This window comes from Symphalangus syndactylus, chromosome 1, assembly GCF_028878055.3.
Source record: "Symphalangus syndactylus isolate Jambi chromosome 1, NHGRI_mSymSyn1-v2.1_pri, whole genome shotgun sequence".
Lineage (NCBI taxonomy): Eukaryota > Metazoa > Chordata > Mammalia > Primates > Hylobatidae > Symphalangus > Symphalangus syndactylus.
In genome coordinates this window covers 12,335,722-12,351,828 of record NC_072423.2, presented here as the reverse complement: position 1 = coordinate 12,351,828, position 16,107 = coordinate 12,335,722, and the positions used below count along the sequence as shown (strand labels likewise).

The 16,107-nt window shown below is 47.9% G+C and overlaps 1 protein-coding gene across 2 annotated transcripts in view; it reads left to right on the top strand.

Moving 5' to 3' along the window:
- The first annotated feature begins 1,440 nt into the window (after positions 1 to 1,440).
- The window catches only part of CNDP1 (carnosine dipeptidase 1), a 52,205-nt gene continuing 37,538 nt past the window's right edge, over positions 1,441 to 16,107 (top strand). Inside the window, exon 1 of one of the 2 annotated variants that reach the window (XM_055296362.2) lies at positions 1,441 to 1,745. In XM_055296362.2, coding sequence (XP_055152337.2) covers positions 1,722 to 1,745 — 24 coding nt within the window. In that variant the 5' untranslated portion in view covers positions 1,441 to 1,721. The remainder of the gene's footprint in view (positions 1,746 to 16,107) is intronic. The other variant, XM_055296349.2, reaches the window with a different exon arrangement.

The following is a 16,107-nucleotide window of genomic DNA, read 5'->3' as shown; positions in this document are numbered from 1 at the left end:
CCTGCAAAATATATAAGGAACTTACACAACTCAGTAGCAAAAAAAAAAGAAGAAAAAAACAGAAACAGAAACAAACAAAAGTAACCCAATTTTGAAAATGGACAAAGGACCTGAATAGACATTTTTCCAAAGAAGATATACAAGTGGCTAACAAGTATATAAAAAAATACTCAATATCACTAATCAGAGAAATGCCACCAAAATTTATATGTTGACGTCCTAACCCCCAAGACCTCAGAATGTGACCTTCTATGGAGATAGGGTCATTGCAGCTCGAGTTACTTCTCTTTAGATAAGGTCACATGGGCATAGGGTGGACCCCTGATACACATGACTGTGTCCTTATGAGAAGGGAAAATCTAGACACACACATACACACACACACACAGGGAGAACGTCATAAGATGAGGGCAGAGATCGGGTAATGCTTCTACAAGACAAGGGACGCCAGGGACGGCCAGCAGCCACGCCGGTCGAGGACGGGAGCACGCCCTTCCCGCTCAGCCTCAGGAGAAACCTGCCCCGCCCACACCTTCATCTCAGACTTCCAGTCTCCAGAATTGAGACCAATTTCTGTTGCTTAGGCCACCCAGTGTAGAGTACTTTGTTAGAGCAGATGTTGGGGCTCAGAAGCCAATACCCCAAAATATGGTGCTTTGTGCAAGCTGAACTGAAAAGGAGCTTCAAGGCCTCTCGGCTCGCCCACCCCCACCATCTCTCCCGGAGTTCCTGAAGTGTCCTTATCTCCTTCAAGTCTGACCCACCAAAGAAGAAAGGAGTGACCTCTGGTCCCTTCCCTGAGTTTTCGTTAACTGAACCCATATCTCAGGAAGGAAGGCTGACACCGCACACACTGGACAGACTTGTCAAGACCATTGTCTGCTCTGGGGCCCAGCAGACTTGACGGAAGACCGTGGCGCGCTCTTCAAGCCCACCGAATCCTCCTGGTGAGCTCTGATCGCCCTCAGCTGAAGTCCTCTTCGCCTCCCATAACCTGTTGCGCCAGGATCCAAGCTGCCACTCCTTGTGGAACCTCAAGGGGGCGTCTCAGCTTCCCAACCCCATTGGGGATTGGTCCTTCATTCTGAAGCCTCCCACGTCATGTAAAATTAGGATCAAATCAATCTGTATGCCTTTTCTGCAATTCAACTGCCTTTTCCAAGTTGATTTTGCAGCGAACCTTCAGAGAGCGGGGAAAACTCTCCCCTCGGCACTTACACAGCCCTAGGAAGCTAATCCTCGGCCTAACATTCCATCGCAAGGACCCACAGCCACAGCGTTTGGGGGCCTGTCGCGTGAGGGGGCTGTCACCTGAGGGGGCTGTGCCGCTGGCTCAGCTCTGCCTGCTGGCCAGGGCTCTACTTCCTCTCAGAGATGACACACACGTGCCCCCAAAGAAGAACCCGGGGAGTCGCAGGCTGGGCCAGGCTGCTGGCTTCCAGTGACGTCACATGACTTTGGGGCCACTGCCTCATCCCGTATCTGTGCATATGAGATGCATTGTCTCTTCCTCTGCAGTGGAGCTGAATGAATGCCTCCCAAGCCGCTTTGTTCTCCAGATGTGAATAACTCCACTATACCAGCCTTGTCTTCTTTCCGGGGGACAACGTGGGTCCACAGAGAGATATTTAATGTCACCCTCTCGGGGCTTTGATGGGACTCCCTCTGCCACATTTTTTGGAGGTTGGGAAGGTTGCTAGAGGCTTCAGAACTCCAGCCTAATGGATCCCCAACTCGGGAGAATGGTGAGTAGGACCTCCACCATCAGAGTCCGTGCATTGGGCGCCAGACTTCATTTGTCCCGGGAACACGTGCGTTAAGCCCAGGTGGGCAGGGCAGGCACCCAGCATGGCCCCAGATGCTGCTGCTCATTGTGTTCTTAGGTGCTGTCTTGGCCGAGGAATGTGGTATTTGGAATTATATTTTATCAGTAATGCTTTTGGGTGGTTGTATGTTCTTAACAATAGTTAAATGGCATTATTGTCAAGTAGTTCATATTCAAATTGTTCATGAACTCAGTCTTCTTAAATCAATTTTTTTCTGTACTTTTTCTCTTAAAAAAAATGAATTTGCTTCCTGGAAGAATTTGCCTAAATAATGGTAACAGACAGTGTGCTGTTTGTTCTGGTCCCAGGTTGCCGGCTTAAGGGCTAGCTTGCGAGAGCTAAATCAACGGGCTAAATCACCCCAGGCCTTTCTCGGTGAGGTTTCCATGGCTCAGGTGCAAACCCGAGTGTGGGTGTGGCAGGAAGGCTTCTCTCTAGGAAAACAAGCAGGCAGGTACCTTTGGCTGTGAGGTTTTGTGGGGTTGTGTCCCAGACTACTTAGAAAGATAAAATTCATGGACCCTTTTTATTTCCATTGCAAACACATACACACACACACACACAGAAATTTTCAGAATTTTGTGGAAGGTTGATACATAGAAGACTCAAAAGACCCTCAGAAGACATACTGAAACAAATACATGCAAATGCGAGGCTAGAGACACAGTGAGAAGGCAAGTGGCGACCTGACCGCAGCCGGATTCTAGAAGTGGGCTTTGCCCACCCGCAAGACCGTGAGATTCCCCGACCATGCTGCAAAATCACTGCTCTGAGAGAAAGAACCTCACCCTGTGGTCTGGCTATGCTTTCCATTGCTGACTGTTTTTTTTTTTTTTTAAGAACCCACGACTGGCCAGGGCATTGGGGTGGGGGTTAGAGGACATTTCACTGAATACTGTGTTACTTTAAAAAATGTTAAAAGTATGTCATGATAGTATCTATTCAAAACATTAAAGTTAAAAGCAATATGAAAGACACTAATTTCCCTGGCTGGGCATGGTGGCTTATGCCTGCAATCCCAACATTTTAGGAGGCCAAAGCAGGAGGATCACCTGAGCCCAGGAGTTCAAGACTGGCCTGGGCAACATAGTGAGACCCTGACTCTACAAACAATTTTAAAAGTAGCCAGGCAGGGTGGATCATGCTTGTGGTCTCAGCTACTCAGGAGACCATGGTGGGAGGATGGCTTGAACCTGGGAGGTCGAGGCTACGGTGAGCCATGATTGCACCACTGCACTCCAGCCTGGGAGGCAGAGTAAGACCCCTTCTCAAACAAAAAAGAAAGGAAATATTTTGTTTTGGACTCAATATAATACCCTTTGATATGAAAGAGAGGAAGAGATTGTAATATATATTTTCCCCTTTGCTATTCTTTTACTTTTTTTTAACTTTTATTTTAGGCTTAGCGGTACACGTGCAGGTTTGTTACATAGGTAAATTTGTGTCATGGCGATTTGTTGTACAGATTATTTAATCACCCAGGTATTAAGCCTAGTACTCATTAGTTATTTTTGCTGATCCTCTCCCTCCTCCCATCCTCCACCCTCCAATAGGCCCCAGTGTGTGTTGTTCTCCTCTCTGTGTCCATGTGTTCTCATCATTTAGCTCCCACTTACAAATGAGAACATGCAGTATCTGGTTTTCTGTTCCTGTGTTAGTTTGCTAAGGATGATGGCTTCCAGCTCCACCCATATTCCTGCAAAGGACATGATCTCATTCTTTTTTATGGCTGCATAGTATTCCCCATGGTGTAGATGTACCACATTTTCTTTACCCATTCTGTCATTGATGGACATTTAGGTTGATTCCATGTCTTTGCTATTGTGAATAGTGCTGCAGTTAACATTCACATGCATGTGTCTTTATAGTAGAATGATTTATATTCCTGTGAGTACCTAGTAATGGGATTACTGGGTCCAATGGTAGTTCTGTTTTTAGCTGTTTGAGGAATTGCCAAACTGCTTTCCACAATAATTGAACTAATTTACACTCCTACCAACAACGTATAAGTTTTCCCTTTTCTCTGCAACCTCACTGGCATCTGTTATGTTTTGACGTTTTAATACAGTTGTTTGACTGATGTGAGATGGTATCTCATTGTGGTTTTGATTTGCATTTCTCTAATGATCAGTGATATTGAGCTTTTTTTTCATATGCTTGTTGGCCACATGTATATCTTCTTTTGAAAAGTGTCTGTTCATGTCCTTTGCCCAATTTTTAATGGGATTGTTTGTTTCTTCTTGTAAATTTGTTGAAGTTCCTCGATACTGGATAGTAGACCTTTGTCAGATGCATAGTTTGCAAATATTTTCTCCTATTCTGTAGGTTGTCTGTTTACTCTGTTGATAGTTTCTTTTACTGTGCAGAAGCTCTTAAGTTTAATTAGATTCTATTTGTCAATTTTTGCTTTTGTTGCAATTGCTTTTGGTGTCTGTGTCATGAAATCTTTGGCTGTTCCTATGTCCAGGATGGTATTGCCTGCTTGCCAAGGCTCAGCCTGCCCCTAACCCTGCTCTGTCGTTTTAATGGAAAGTTTCAAACATGCACAAACATAGACAGATGAGGATAGTGAGTCCCCATGTGCCTATCAGCCAGTTCCGATAATTACCAACACGTGGCCCATCTTGTTTCAGGAGAGCCCCTCCCAGGACCCCCACTCTCAGCATCCAGATAATCCTACAGCACATTCCAGACATTGCATTATTGCATCTGTAGGTTGTTCAGCACATATCAGGGTGTATCTCTTGCTCCAAGGTTCTGAACCTAAGCCCAGTTCTTATTTAATCTAGGGTTCAGCTGATTTCTAATTAATCAATTCTGCTGTTGATTTGCACAAGATAGGAGTTGGCATTCTCTCTCAAGCAGCCTGTTAAAGCTAAACAGGGAGAGATTATGGCCAGAAAATACATGGACATTCGTTGCAAACACTGTCTTCCTACAACAATGTTTCTCCCCTCTGTCAAAAAAAAAAAGCCTTCCCTATCCAGCAGGGATTTGACTAAGGAGATCTACACCTGTTTTTTCCCACCAGCTTTTAGTTCTTTATATTAATAGACTCCCAACTTACGACGGAAGGATGCAGGCTTCTCCCAGCGCCTGGATTTCTAAGTAGGCGCGTGCTAATTTTCCGCCATCCACTTCTCCTGCACACTGTCTCACAAAGGGTCTTCCAGGGTTTTTAGAGTCTAGAGTTTTACGTTTAAGTCCTTAATCCATCTTGAGTTGATTTTTGTATATGATGTAAGGAAGGGGTCCAGTTTCAATCTTCTGCATATGGCTAATGGCTAGCCAGTTATCCGAGCATCATTTATTGAATAGGGAGTCCTTTTCCACTGCTTGTTTTTGTTGCTATTGCTGACTTATTACCATCACCTTTTTCTAATACTGAGAGAGAAAAGAAAGTCATCAACTCTATTCTTGGGATCTTGAGCCCAAGATTGGGCAAACTCTTTCTTTTACTGTGACACAGATCAAATGCCCACCAACAGCCAGGGTGCATCCCTGGCTGTGGCCCAGGGGGTCTGGATGAGGTTTGGGGAGCCGGACCACAAGATGCAGAGGGGGCTCTGTGCTGTGGGCACTCACCCTTTGGAGGGGGCACGTGCAATCAGCATGTGTGATGTGCCTCCCGTGTGCTCTAGTGCCCAGGCCCAGTCACTCTGGGCAAACAGTGGTACCTGGGATGTGGACTCTGGGACCAGGAAGCTCCTCTGGTGGGAATGAACCAGGTCATACATCACTACACTTTGTCCACACTCCTTGTTTCTTTCCACAAAAAGCAGCATTCTTGTTAAAACCATAGAGTAGAACTTCTAGCTGCTGAAGACAAAAGGCAAAGTACAATTTAGACGAAGGTGAGAAGTTACCCATCCACATAAAATTTACTGCCTTTTTCACTGAATCCCAAACTCAGGTTTTTGTTGTTTTTTTTTTTCTCTCAAACTTTAGTGTGAGCAGTTTTAGGGTAGAGGCCCAGGAATCTGCACTTTGAAGCCATCATTCAGTGGCTTTTAGTATGTTCACTGACATGTGCAACCATCACCACAATCAATTTTAGAACATTTTCCTCACCTCAGAAAGAAACCCATACCCTTTAGCTATGAGCCTCCTATTCGCCCCTCCCTCACCTTATCCTTAAACAACTGCTAACCTGTTTTCTGTCTGTCTCTATAGATTTCCCTCTTCTGGACTTTCATATGAATGATATCATACAATATGTGGCCTCTCTTGACTGGCTTCTTTCACTTAATGTAATGTTTTCAAGGTCCGTTCATGTCATAGCATATATCAGGACTGCCTTCCTTTTCAAGGCCAAATAATACTCCATTGTGTGAATATGCCACATTTTGTATTTATCCATTTGTTTGTTGATGGACATGTGGGTTGTTTCCACCGTTTGGCTATTATGAATAATGCTGCTATAAACATTTGTGTCCCAGTTTTTGTGTGGACATGTATTTTCATTCCTCCAGGGTGTGTACCTGGGAGTGGAATTGCTGGTCGATATGGTAGCTCCATGGGTCAGTGTCTGAGGAACTGCCAGACTGTTTTCCACACTGGCTGCACCATTTTGCATCCTCACTAGCAGTGTATGAGGGCTCCAATTTCTCCACATCCTCAAAACACTTGTTATCTGACTTTGTGATTCCTGGCATCCTCTGGGTGGGAAGTGGTGTCTGGTTGTGGTTTGATCTGCTTTTCCCAATGCCTAATGATACTGAACATTTTTTCATTCACTTCTTGGCCAAAAGATCTACCACTTTAACCATGACCCTCCCCCTCACCCCAGTCAAGGGATTCTGACAGAGAACCTATCGCCTTTGAGAACATTCTCAACTTTGAGTATAAAAAGTCTCCCTAGATTTTTCTTGGCTTTTCCAGGGTGTATCTCTTGCTCCAAGGTTCTGAACCTAAGCCCAGTTCTTATTTAATCTAGGGTTCAGCTGATTTCTAATTAATCAATTCTGCTGTTGATTTGCACAAGATAGGAGTTGGCATTCTCTCTCAAGCAGCCTGTTAAAGCTAAACAGGGAGAGATTATGGCCAGAAAATACATGGACATTCGTTGCAAACACTGTCTTCCTACAACAATGTTTCTCCCCTCTGTCAAAAAAAAAAAAGCCTTCCCTATCCAGCAGGGATTTGACTAAGGAGATCTACACCTGTTTTTTCCCACCAGCTTTTAGTTCTTTATATTAATAGACTCCCAACTTACGACGGAAGGATGCAGGCTTCTCCCAGCGCCTGGATTTCTAAGTAGGCGCGTGCTAATTTTCCGCCATCCACTTCTCCTGCACACTGTCTCACAAAGGGTCTGAGGATGCAGGACTGCCAGGTGGGCTCTTTCCCAGCTCCTGGAGGCTTCCTCATCTCTCATGCCCAGTGCCAGCAAATGCGGAGGGAGCTATCCTGCGCATGAGGCATTCGGATCCTTCCTTGGCCAACACTGCTCATCCGCAGCCAGGGAGTGTCCCCACCTGCCGGATTCCTCCGACCAAACGCCTTGTTAGTGCCGTTGGTGCAGATGGGCCCCCAAGCACCACCACCTGCTCCTGAGCAGCAAGTGGTTCCTGGGATCAGTGGCGTGACCGCAAGCGCGGTGGCCATGAGCTCAGGTTGGCCCAGGGCACTGCCTGCTTGCCAAGGCTCAGCCTGCCCCTAACCCTGCTCTGTCGTTTTAATGGAAAGTTTCAAACATGCACAAACATAGACAGATGAGGATAGTGAGTCCCCATGTGCCTATCAGCCAGTTCCGATAATTACCAACACGTGGCCCATCTTGTTTCAGGAGAGCCCCTCCCAGGACCCCCACTCTCAGCATCCAGATAATCTTACAGCACATTCCAGACATTGCATTATTGCATCTGTAGGTTGTTCAGCACATATCTTGAAGGCGAGCACATGTGTGTATATCAACAATACCGTTAACACACTATAAAATAGCAATAATTCCTTTAGATCAACAAATATACAACCTAAAACCTGCGGTCAACTTTATCATATTGTCCCATAAAAATATTTTTATTGGTCTTTCGAATCAGCATCTAAATAGGATCTACACTTTACATTTGTTTGGTATAAATCTTTTTTTTTTTTTTTTTGAGATGGAGCCTGGCTCTGTTGCCCAGGCTGGAGTACAATAACACGATCTCAGCTCACTGTAACCTCCGCCTCCTGGGTTCAAGTGATTCTTCTGCCTCAGCCTCCCTTTTAGCTGGGATTACAGGTGCCCACTGTCGCACCCAACTAATTTTTGTATATTTTAATAGGGGCAGGGGTTTCACCACGTTGGCCAGGCTGGTCTCGAACTCCTGACCTCAGGTGATCCACCCACCTCATCCTCCCAAAGTGTTGGGATTACAGGTATGAGCCACTGCATCTGGCCTCTGCCTTGAATTTCTGATCTGACCTTGAGTGCCTGGAATGGGCACCCTGCCTCAGCCTGGCCACCTGTACATGACATAAGAGGGAATGGCAGCAGCTCTCTTGGGGAATCTCAGTGAGGATTGGAGGGCAAGTCGAGAAAGGAGAGCCATGTTTAGATGCATGGGGGTGTAACCTACTCATCCTGGCTGCGTGATCCCAGGCAGTCTCTTCACCCCTCTAGTGCTTCAGGTCACTTGTCTGTGAAATGGAGCCACAGTGGCTCTGCCTCACTGGATTTTCAGAGTGATTGGTGACGTCGTGGCCGTGAAGTGCCCGGCTCAGTGCCTGCCCTCCATGCATGTGAAGACTCAATAAAAATGTAAATGTGACCTTACTGCAAATGGACATGACTTCTCTTAATCAACAAATCACATGATGTGTGGAATCCCTAACTCACTCCAGCACTAGAATCTGAGGAACGTTGCAAACATCAAATTTCAGATCTGGCTTCTAATGAAGTGATGCCGATTTTCTTGTATCTTGGGTGGTTTAGCACAGACTGCTATAGACAGTTCAATGCTAGTTCCAGACACCCACTAGCAGCCTTCTGGGAGAGCCCTGTGAGTTGTTGGGCGCTGGAACACACTTTTCTGTGGTTCACAACGGAAACTTGTAGGTTCTGAAAGTGGAGGGGGGAATGGGGCTGCAGTCGGGGGCCATCACCCGTGGGAGGCTCACAGTGAGTGCAGCCCCAGTCATGGGCTCTGCCGACGCACCTGGGGAAGGAGACGGGAGGCGTGCAGAGGCACCACTTAGCTGCCACAGGAGCTGTCAGGAAAGGCGCAGCGATCGGATCCTCCCCTGAGTGTGCAATGTTTAGGGCGGCTGTCCTAGCTTCTCAGCAGGTTGTCATCTGCGGCTCACTGGAGAGAGATGCTGCCCTGGTGACTGCCACTCTGCTGGCTCGGGACCCTGGCAGGTTCAGGAGCTGATGGCATCTGGAGGGTGGGTGGCATCTGTTGGCTGGAGCTGAGAGCCAGCTCCTGGAGGAGTCACAGAAGGAGAAGGGGTGGGTGGGTCCAGCCACCATCCTACTGGTCCCAGCGCATAGCTCCTGCCCAGGAGGAAATATGCACACGCGGTTGGTTTATGGGAGGGAGCCTGGGCGGGCTGTTGCATGGTTGGTCTCACCGTCACAGGGCAGGCAGCAGCAAGGCTGGAGCAGGGGACCTGAGCCCTGAGGTCCTCCCCAGCCCCATCGTCCCAGCCCTAATGAGGAGGTAGGGGCTTTCTGTCCCCAGAGCATCTCACCGCAGGCCCCACAATGCCCCAGTGTTCCAAGTCTCAATTGCTCTTTCAAGCGGTTACAATCCCCCACTTCTTCAGAAGCACTGTGGTTGGGACAAAGGTACCTTTCATGGTACACGTGGCTCAGCTTCCGGCGCCACAGCACGTAAAGTCGGGGTGCTGTCCCCTGCCGACCCCAGAAGGAATGGGGCGCATTGTGAAAGGGAGAGAAACAGTGTAAGACAAGGCACGCACAGATGGAACTCCCCAAAGGCTGCAGATGAGGAGGGGTCCCCTGCGCCTTCTGGGACCAGCTCCGGTGCCCTGGGATCCCAGAGTGCGTGCTGCTCAGGGAGAAACGTGTTTGCATGTTTCAGCTTCACAGTTGGCCTGGGGCAGTCTTGTTACCCAACTCTGCCCCTTGTACTGCAGGCCACAGGTGTGGGCAGGAGCACTGCCCCGGGGCCGTCCCAGAGGCCTTGTCCCTGCTGACAGGGTGCAGTTTGCTTGTTGGGCTCCTGGTGTCAAGGCTTAAGTTATTAGTTATTCTTAGCCAGTTCCTGGAGGCTGAGGTTATCCAGGATACAAACATTTATGCCTTTTAAGGTGTACTGAACAGAGCTTGTGACCTTTAAGTGGACCCTTTTTATCTTCACCCAAATCTTGCTCTCCTCCAGTTTGGGAAAGTTTGCACCAGGTAGTGTTCCCAGCACTGAGCCTGGCACTGGGCCAGGCTGTACGGACATTGCCTCCCAGGAAGGGAAATCATTGTAGGGCAGTCCCGATCAAGACACAGTATGAGTTCACCGTTAAAACTCCCCGTCCACTTCAAGCAAAGCAATTGCATATACTTCAGGATTTTTTTTTTTTTTTTTTTTTTGAGACAAGGTCTCATTCTGTGATCCTCCCACCTCAAGCCTCCTGAGTTGCTGGGACTATAGGTATGTACCACCTTGCCTGGCTAAGTTTTAAAATCTAATTTAATTTATGTGGAGACAGAGTTTCTGTGTTGCCCAGGCTGGTCTTGAACTCCTGGGCTCAAGTGGTCCTCCTACCTTGGCTTCCCAAAATGCTGGGATTACAGGTGTGTGCCACTGGAACACTGTTTGAGAACTGTAAGCCACCAATTTAAGACCTGGACCTGGAATGGGCATCTTAAAGCACCAGGTGGAGGCAACCATTGCATTTTAGGCAGAACTCATAACAGAGAAGGAGAATTAAATGACTGTCATTCAAGTTGAGGCTGCAAGTCAAAGTTCTGAAGTGTGTAAGAAAGACATGCCTTAAGAAAAACAGCTTTTGCAATGTGTTAGGAAATGGGTTTACCAAGACTGACATACAAAGAGTAGAACATGTTTAAAATGGATGCAAATGAAGTATGTTTAAATTCAACAGACAAATGAAAGACTAATACCCACATTAAAGAATGAGAAAATACAAAATGTTAGCAGGCACCTACGAATCACGAGCAGACAGGGGCCGGGTGTGGTGGCTCATGCCTATAATCCCATCACTTTGGGAGGATGAGGCAGGCAGATCACTTGAACCCAGGAGTTCGAGACCAGCCTGAGCAATATGGTGAGACCCCCCCTCCACCATTGCTACAAAAAATATAGAAATTAGCTGGATGTGGTGGCACGCACCTGTAGTCACAGCTACTTAAGAGGCTGAGGTGGGACAATCACTTGAACCCAGGAGGTTGAGGCTGCAGTGAACCATGATCACACCACTGTACTCCAGCCTGGGTAACAGAGTGAGATCCTGTCTCAAAAAATAAAATAAAATAAAATAAACAGATGGGTATGAAAATCAACCCATTAGACATCCTGAAAATGTAACTAGTCAGAAATAACTCAACAGTATAAATTCTAGATAGGGCACAGTCAAAGTGAGAATTAATGAACTGAAAAATATTACAGAGAATATGCCCAGGAATCAGAGCAGAGAGATAACAAAAAAAAAAGAAAAAAACAAGGGATCTGGAGGATATATGATAGATCAAAAGACTCCAATGTAGTAGGACTTCTAGAAGAAAACAGAGGAAATGAGGCCAGGCACTGTGGCTCACACCTATAATACTAGCATTTTGGGAGGCCAAAGCATGAGGATCACTTGAGCTCAGGAGTTCCAGACCAGCCTGGGCAACATAGTGGGACCCCATCTCTAAAAAAAAGTTTAAAAAATCAGTCCAGGTATGGTGGCTTGTACCTTTAGTCCCAGCTTCTCAGGAGGCTGAGGCAGGAGGGTGGCTTGATCACACCACTGCACTGTAGCCTAGGCAACATACCAAGACCCTGTCTCTACAAAAAGCTTAAAAAATAAGCCGGCTTGGTGGTGCACACCTGTAGTCCCAGCCACTCAGGAGGCACAGACAGAAGAATCACTTGACACTAAGAGTTTGAGTTTGCAGTGAGCAGTGATTATACCACTACACTCCAGCCTGGGCAATAGAGGGAGACTCTGTCTCAAAAAATAAATGCGTAAAAATAAATGTGGATTGGCATCTTATTCTATGACAGACAGTACATAGGCACTTGGGGCTATTGAAAGAAGAGAAACAAAGTCCTGGCCCTCATGGAGCTTATGTCATGAGAGCCAGACAGATAATTATTAAGTAAACAAATAATAGAATGTTATATAGTGATAAGGCCAGGCACAGTGACTCACGCCTGTAATCTCAGCACTTTGGGAGGCCAAAGCAGGTGGATCATCTGAGGTCAGGAGTTCGAGACCAGCCTGGCCAACATGGTGAAACCCCGGCTCTACTAAAAATACAAAAAATTAGCTGGGCATGGTGGCAGATGCCTGTAATCCCAGCTACTTGGGAGGCTGAGGCAAGAAAATAACTTGAACCCAGGGGGAGATCACGTCACTGCACTCCAGCCTGGGCAACAGAGCGAGGTTCTGTCTCAAAAAAAAAAAAAAGGATATTATATAGTGGTAAGAGTGGTAAGAAAATAATAACCAGGGTGTACTCGGTTAAATAACTTTCCTCCAAAAATGCCTGTCTACCTGGAACCTCAGAACACAGCCTTATTTGGAAACAGGGTTTTTACAGATGTAATTAGTTAAAAAGAGGTCATTCTGGAGTAGAGTGGGCCCTAAATCCAAAACCCAGTGTCCTCCTAAGATGAGAGTACACAGAGAGACACAGAAAGAGGCTGGCCGTGCACATACGGAGGCAGAGACTGGAAGGACATAGCCACAGCAAGGAGCCCCAGGGACTGCCGCCAACACCAGAAGCTGGAGGGGCAGGAAGGACCCTCCCCTGAAGCCTGCAGAGGGAGCCCGGCCCTGCCAACACGTGATTTAGGTTTCTGGCCTCTAGGACTATGGGAGAATAAAGTCCTGGTGTTTGGCCCCCGGTTTGGGACGCTTTGTTTCAGCAGCCTGAGGAAGCTAGTGGAGACGGATGGGAAAGCCCCGCCTTCTCCTCGAATCTGCCTTGTTCTCCACTTTACATTTGTTGAACTTTTGTTAGAAGCCAAAAGATGGCCTGAGGTGCCATCACCAGAGGTGGCCAAGCCCTGGAGTCCACCCCCGCCTTTAACCGGGGACCTTGGTTCACAGGCATCAAGGATGCCTAAAGCCTGGCACTTTGAAGTCAAAGTAATTTTGCTGTGAGCTGAATGTGTAAGATAACACTTTAAAGGCTGTGTACGTAATTACAGGTTTCTAGAAAAGAAACGTGTTATTTGGTGCTGTCTGCATTTTGGTGTCTCCACCCTGGCCCACAGTCCCACCAAAACCCTGCCAGGCTCCCTCTCCTGACTCCGTGAGAAATCTCTCCTCTCTTCCTCGCCACCCCTCCTCTGTCCCCAGTCCGCGTGTCTCTCAACTCCCCACTCACTCCCTCCGACCCTCCTCCTCCTCTCTGCTGTTCTGCGGCCGGAACATCTTAATTTCACATGCTGCCCCCTGAGATAGTACAGTCTCCCCTGCAGGTATTCTGTAAATATCCTATCGACACTTTTACACAAAAATCACTCAAATGAGATTTAAAGGAAGAAGAGCCAGTGGCTCTGGTGTGGCCACAGCTACGAGATCTCCAAAGGGGAATGTTCGCCTTGGGTTTTGGCTCCAGCGTCAGGCACAGCCTCATGGATCCCTTAGGATTTACACCTTTCACCCCTCAAAACCGAGAGCCATGCCCTGTTCCCCCGTTGGAAACACGCTCTTGCCTCTGAGGAACTCACAGCCCAGCCTTATCTGATGACGCCACTGTCCCTGGTAGAATATACTTCAGTGTATCGATTTAACTGTCATGAGATTCTGGCCTGTTGGAGAAATAACTGAAATCACTGGTTATTTCATTCACTCTTTTTTGTCATTGTTGTTTGACTGGCTCTGTCACTGTGCTACAAGCCGCTGTTATGTTTCTAAATGACGGAAGTTTCCGGAAGCAGTGCAAAGTGGTGCTGTGCTCTCTCTGGCTGATGTCTGGCGAGGCTCAGATCCCCGTCCAGACGGTGGGGAGTAAAAGTGTCTGAAGGAGCATTGTTCCCGTTAGCGTCACACCAGCCTCACACCCTGACAGTGTGAGCTTTCTCTTCCCCACTGCCTACCCACGAGGACCCCAGACACAGGTGGGAGCACTGAGGGCCCACCCGGGCGGCTTGGTTGCTGGACTAGCCATCTTCTGCCCAGGAGAGAAGACGCTGGTACAGTGCCTTGGGCTATGACGTGCCAGATGCGGTATTGTCTCGTTCTACCCCCCTTAAGGCGCTTGGTAGTTGCCACATGCTGTATTCTCTCATGCCACCCCCCTGAGGGCGCATAGTAGGTCCCACTGTCCCTGCTGCAGAACCTGTGTCCTGAGCCAGCCAGCTCCTAAGTGCTAGTGCCTGAGCTTTAGGCCAGCTCTCCCTGCAAACCACGAAAACACCCACCCCGTGACTGGTACTCAATTCCTCAATTCCTCCTCCATCTCCTGGCTTCAGTGGTCTCTCACTTCTTGCAGCTCTGCTCAGCGTTCAAGGAGCAGCTCTGTTAGGATCCTAGCAAACTGGGTAAACTTTGTTAGTATTTCCAGCCATTTCACGTGGTGTGTGGCCAGACATTCTGGGAATGAGTCTAAGCTGAACTTGGCCTCAGCCAATGTTCTTCTCCGGGGTCATACTTACAGGGTAGGCCATACTAGAGGATGATGAAGGGACTCACAGTTCTTGGGACTTTCTGAGGGATTTTGCTCCCTGGAGTTTCTCCAGGACGCTGGCTGAAGGAAACCACGCCCTCGCTGACTCCTCCATGGGGACTTGCTGCCAGAGTGAGTTAATCAATCTGCAGGAGCCACATTGGCTCAGCTCCGTGCCTACAGGAAATCAACAGAAGCCAGAAAAGCCCATTTTTGTTGTTTTTTAAAAATCCTGTGATGGTGAGATAAGCTAGGCTAATAAAACATTCTTTTCTGTGTTATAACAAATTCATCAGAGCAGACCCAGGACAGAGCAACCTCTATAAAACAATCCCACAAGGACTCTAGACTAGGAGGGCAATAGAATTCTTGGCATCCAGGATGACTGACGGGCACTGAGGCTTCTTCCCCTGAACAAGGGTCTGGCTGATTGGCCATTGTGTGGACACCAGGGACCCACCCTTGGCCTGAGGCTTTGTAGGGGGTGGAGGCAAGAGTGCTTTCTTTCATTTTCTATTTTTTCTTCTGTTCGACACCCAAAATAAACAAAAACAACCAGTGCAGAAGTGGGGTTTTCCCACAGCACCCCTGCTCTGTCCTGCTTTAGGGATGCCTGCTTCTTTCCTGGCAGGAGACAGAAGTGTCCTTCGTTAAAGTATCCCGGGCCACTGCCAAGGCCTCCATCAGCTAAGCCCACAGGGCATGCAACTCTCCAGTTGTTAGCGAGAGCTAGGAGAGAGGTGGAGGTGAAGCCAGTGCCAGTGTCCGCTGGGAGCTTGGGCAGCTGTGGGAGGAGAAAGAGAAGAATGAGATGTCAAGACACTTAGAAGACTCAGGAAGTGACCCGGGACCTCTCACTTCGGGGGAAGGACAGGTCGTGATGGTAACACAGCAGAGGATGTAAACCTCCCACTAAGAGTTACACTATTTAGAGAAAAGGCTCAGCACAGGGGCACTTGGAACTTTTGTTCCAAATCTAAAAATCTAAGAATAGCCACCTGGAATAAACACAAGGCTGTGCAGCAAGTGGGGTTCCCCTCAGGGTCCCATAGCCAGTGGGAGCTTACCACCCTCAGCTGGGCAACTGCCGACCCCCGCTGAAAAGACTCTCTCAGTCCAGGACTCACCCTGCGCATCCCTGGCCCCAGCCCGCACAGTGCAACTTCCTGTTCTCCAGCTCCTCTTTCTTCTTTTTGCAAGGTCAAAAGCCAGGAATAACCTTTCTACATCCCTAGATTTTCACTGGGTGATGAGAGTTTGCTTCTGTGTCCCTGTCAAATCTCATGTTGAGATGTGATCCCCAGTGTTGGAGTTGGGGCTTGGTGGGAGGTGTTTGGGTCGTGGGAGTAGGTCCCTCCTGGCTTGGTGCTGTCCTCACAATAGTGAGTGAATTCTTGCAAGATCTGGTTGTTTAAAAGTGTGTGGTGCTTCCTGCTCTTGCTCACGTTCTTGCCATGTGAGGAGCCTGCTCTCTCTTCACCTTACACCATGGGT